At 38.6% G+C, this 4,390-nt stretch overlaps 1 protein-coding gene across 1 annotated transcript; it reads right to left on the minus strand.

Moving 5' to 3' along the window:
- Positions 1-402: 402 nt before the first annotated feature.
- LOC116369031 (olfactory receptor 11A1-like) lies at positions 403-4,109 on the minus strand. Its single transcript, XM_031819341.1, has one exon. The coding sequence runs from the start codon at positions 3,504-3,506 to the stop codon at positions 2,556-2,558; it is 951 nt and encodes a 316-aa protein (XP_031675201.1). The 5' UTR covers positions 3,507-4,109; the 3' UTR covers positions 403-2,555.
- Positions 4,110-4,390: the final 281 nt, after the last annotated feature.

A 4,390-nucleotide genomic window follows, 5' to 3' on the forward strand; every position in this document is an offset into this window, starting at 1 on the left:
CTAATGCCATACATAAAAGGATTGAAAAGTGGTGGACATACCAGAAAATAAACGAATACAATAGTGTGAAGTATAGCTGGAAGATCTGCAGTTTCATATCTGCTTTGTAGAATCACAAATAACCTGCCAAATAAGAAGTTCAGCATAGAGGCTATATGTGGTGTACAGGTGTTAAATGCTTTCTGTTTCGTCTCTTTAAAAGACTTAACATATTTAGAGGAAATAGCTAAAGAAGGCACAGTTACAAGAACCCATATTACATTTTTGTGTAATATTTGAACAGGCAAGTAGTTGTCACAATACACTCTGTCTATAACATAGACACAAAATTGCAATCGCAATCTCGGGGAGATAATGATGGCGTTGATGAAAAAAGAAAACACCAAGGACAGGTCATATCAATGGACTTTTTCCTGGACCCAGATTAAGTATAGTCCTGGACTAAAATACACTTTCATGGAGAATCCGTCCATTATTCTTGTTTCCAACCACTGGCAGGTATCTTGGTATTGTTGAGGGAGTACCTTGTTAGCTTCAGTCTGAATGAGGGAGGCAACACAACAGTCTGAGGAGATGTCATCGTTGGTAGCCTGGGCCCAGATCTATTTGTGCTATCATTCCAACTCCTTGTCATGTATGGAATGACAAGGGGTGGAATGTTAGCACAAACAGACCGGAACCCAGGCTATATACGTATTAGGGCACTATAGTTTTTCCTGACCATATGATCTAACCAGGGAAAACAGGGAATAACGCAGGACCCTGAGTCCTAGCTATAGTCTAAAACCTAGGCCCAGAGCCTTTCCTGCTTAGGTAACAATTAGGACCGTTATTGACACTCTGGGCTTCCCTAGGCCTACAGTACACTTTCAGAGCCTATCAACCCAGAGGCGATGACAGAAGCTGTGTGTCCCAAATGGCTATATAGTGCACTACCTTTGACCAGAGGCCTCTGATCAATATAGGGAATAGGGAATATTTAGAGAGAATAGAATACAATTTGGGATGCAATCAAGACCAGCCGTTCCTCTCCTGGAGCCCCTCAGGTCTCTACAGGTTAATAGCTGCATTAATTGGTTCCTAGGGAACAAGGCAATATAGTGGACTAATGACCTGGCACCTAATGACTCGATAAACATGTTTATTATGCTCTTGTTATTGGCTTCTGCTGTCCCCATGGTAAAGTATGGATGGAGTAAAACAAATTACTGGTGTTTCACACAATTTTCATTGACAGAACTCCAAAACTTTTGACAGCTTTTTACAGGATGGATAGAGTACATGACAAATGTGTTTCATACATGCAATCCATTATCATTACCCTTGCTGTTTTCTTTTATTCTGTGGGTCAAACATATTTTACAGTAACCCTGGAAAAACAAGATGGGTATGTGGTTGTCCCACCTAGCTATCTCAAGGTGAATGCTCTAACTGTAAGTTGCTATGGACACAAGCGTCTGCTAAATGACATAAAGGTAAATCTGGTCCTCCAATTTATAAATAAAACAAAATACAGTATATACAGTATATTTATCATTATGAATGAATTATCTGGATTTTGTGAGGACAGAATAAGCTATCCAAATTAGGCAACATGTTACTCTTGTGTCCCAGGTAGTTGCCTTTCTGGTATGAAGAATACCAAAGCTAGTCATCTGTCAGATAGCTGGCACACATATATCATGTTACATTGAACAGTTGGCCCTCAGAAAACATGACATGCATCCAGATCTCAGACAGAATACAGTTGGTTTTCATGCTACAGTGTTTCCCTTAATTTCTCTCTCAAAATGTCATACAATCCCCAAGCTTGTATGTACTGTACAGGGCCTATTTTCTGTTAGGATGGATGTAATGGTGCCAGGTGGGCTATAAGGTGGGTTTACCTTTTCCACATTTACTGTACATCAGTTTATCCGCTGTTACATACTTAGATACAGCTGTCAACATAAGTAAGAATTCAAAGTAATGAACTTCAGTTTTTTTGGGGTTATGAAATAAATTAATGTATTACATTTTTTAGGTGCTTTTCATTACACAAGAATAATCTCAAAGTGCATCAAATAAAATATAAACAAAAAAAGCATACAAAATATAGATATAGAACCAAACCTTGAAAGCAAAATCTAGAAGGAAGGGAAGGGAAGGCTCGTAGAGATGAGTCATAAGGCCTACTTTGAAGGCCCCAACAGTCTGAGCAGCCTTGCAATTGTCAGGAAGTGAGTCCCAAAGGCATGGTGCTTGGGAGCAAAAGAAACTGTCCTCTGTTGTGGGTATCCAGGTCCTGGTGGCATGGAGCTGTTTGGCGTGGCTTTAACTTAATGGAGGTTCATAGGGGGACAGTAGGCCTGTCAGGCAAACGAGTCCGATTCCATTTATTTATAAAGTGAATAAAAGGTCAATGACAATATTTCACAAATTAGCAAATGTTTTACATGTCTGATTTTCACCATCCTCACCCCCATTCATTATGGTAACTATAAGTAACAAAACACACAAGTCAACCTCACAAAAATCTAACAATCAGGACAGAAAAGGTCACACTAATGTTTAGCTTATGTTTTAGGGTACAGACCTACAGGTAGTATGTATTTACAAGCCTGTCTGATTTTAGTCATCCTAACGCCATACACAACAGGATTAAAAAGTGGCTGGCACATCAGAAAGTACACTGATAAAATAGTGTGAAGTACAGTTGGAACATTTCTCATAGGCCTATCAAATCTACTCTGGAGCAGATTTAAGAAACAGCCGAAAGAGAAGTTGAGCAGCGAGGCCAGGTGAGGAGTACAGGTGCTGAAAGCTTTCTGTCTGGTCTCAATGGAAGATTTCAAACAAATAGTCAGAATCTTAATATAAGAAAACAAAATAGTAATTAAAGGGATGGCGACAGACAAAACAACACCGTAGAGTCCATAGATGTTATTAACTGTTGTGTCTGAAGTTGAACAAGCAAGTTTCACCAGCAGGTAGTTGTCACAGTACACTTTGTCTATAACGTTCCCACACAATTTCAAACGAATAGTTAAAGACAGTGTTATGATGAATTTTACAAAAGAGTACAACCATATTACACAAACTAAAATACACACCCTGTTGGGTGTCATGACAACATTATACTGTAGTGGATAACATATAGCAAGGTACCTGTCATAGGACATGACTGCTAAATTGCTGAATTCAATAGATCCATATGTGTATATACTAAACATCTGTAGGTAACAGTACACAGTGGAAACTGAATGGGCATCTGAAACCAAATGAATCATAAGAGCAGGAAACAAAGCAGTGCTACCATACAACTCATTCACAAACAAACTGCACAGAAACAGATACATGGGTTCATGAAGGCTCCTCTCCATACATATAACCATGATAAGCACAATGTTCGCAAAGACTATGGAGATGTATAACACAGTTAATATAATCAAATAGAAGTACTTTAAGTGTCCACTGTCACTATATCCAGCTAGCATAAATGATGTGAATTGAGTTGAGTTTTCCATTTTCCTAATAGTACATTGAAATATTTGTAGATATATTTGTCTATCAGGTGAAACTATCAATCTCTTATTGATGTCTCATAAATCCTTAATTCTTAGATTTGCCATCGATGACCAAAACTCTTTGCATTATTGCCACGGTATTACTCTTCAAAGTGTTATATCCCATAGGCATTCCCATGGAAAAACATTGTTACCTGTGGCTGCAATGTACATTGAGTAGTCTATACAGCAAACTTCATTCATCCCTAGTGTAGTTCAATAATATCAATATATTGAATAACAAATACAATTGACGCAATGTCTCAGCTTACCAGCCTTTACTTTACTGTTACACTGACAAACACTCCAATCATAGTGTGTGAATCAAACAGGAGGCAAGTCGTGCAGACCCATACGGTGGTAAAACCCCCTTGCATAAGTCATATATACATCTCCCCACCAGAGACCATGGATCAATCCCTGTGTCCACCTATCTCACTCTTTCTCCCACTTGCCTGTCTCCCCCTCTGATGTCCTTACTGTTTGAATTATAAAAAGTTAAAAATATATATCTAAAACAACAAAACAGGATTTAAGTCTAAAAAAGGATATAAGTCCAGATCACCTAGTATCTTTCTCCAGACTGCCGTGGTGTAGACATAGGCATACTGTACGTTGTGTGTCAGTGGGCTATTCCACATAAACTACTGTCACATCACTGACCTTTTATACCTTTTAAACAAAGAAAAAAACAGTGTACAGCAGTTTGTTTACTCAAACTCTAATGACACCCAGAATAAAATTGTCATGGTGTGGTGCCTCCTGTGGGTAGTTAGGTAAGTGCTCAGGCAATAAGTGCATAAGTGGCTGCTAAATGTTCTCTCTGCCGACATGACAAAAAATGT

This window comes from Oncorhynchus kisutch, unplaced genomic scaffold, assembly GCF_002021735.2.
Source record: "Oncorhynchus kisutch isolate 150728-3 unplaced genomic scaffold, Okis_V2 scaffold2063, whole genome shotgun sequence".
Classification (NCBI taxonomy): Eukaryota; Metazoa; Chordata; class Actinopteri; order Salmoniformes; family Salmonidae; genus Oncorhynchus; species Oncorhynchus kisutch.

What these genes read in the sequence shown, in the direction of transcription:
- LOC116369031 (XM_031819341.1), bottom strand. Translation starts at nt 3,506, where the DNA reads ATGGAAAACTCAACTCAATTCACATCATTTATGCTAGCTGGATATAGT.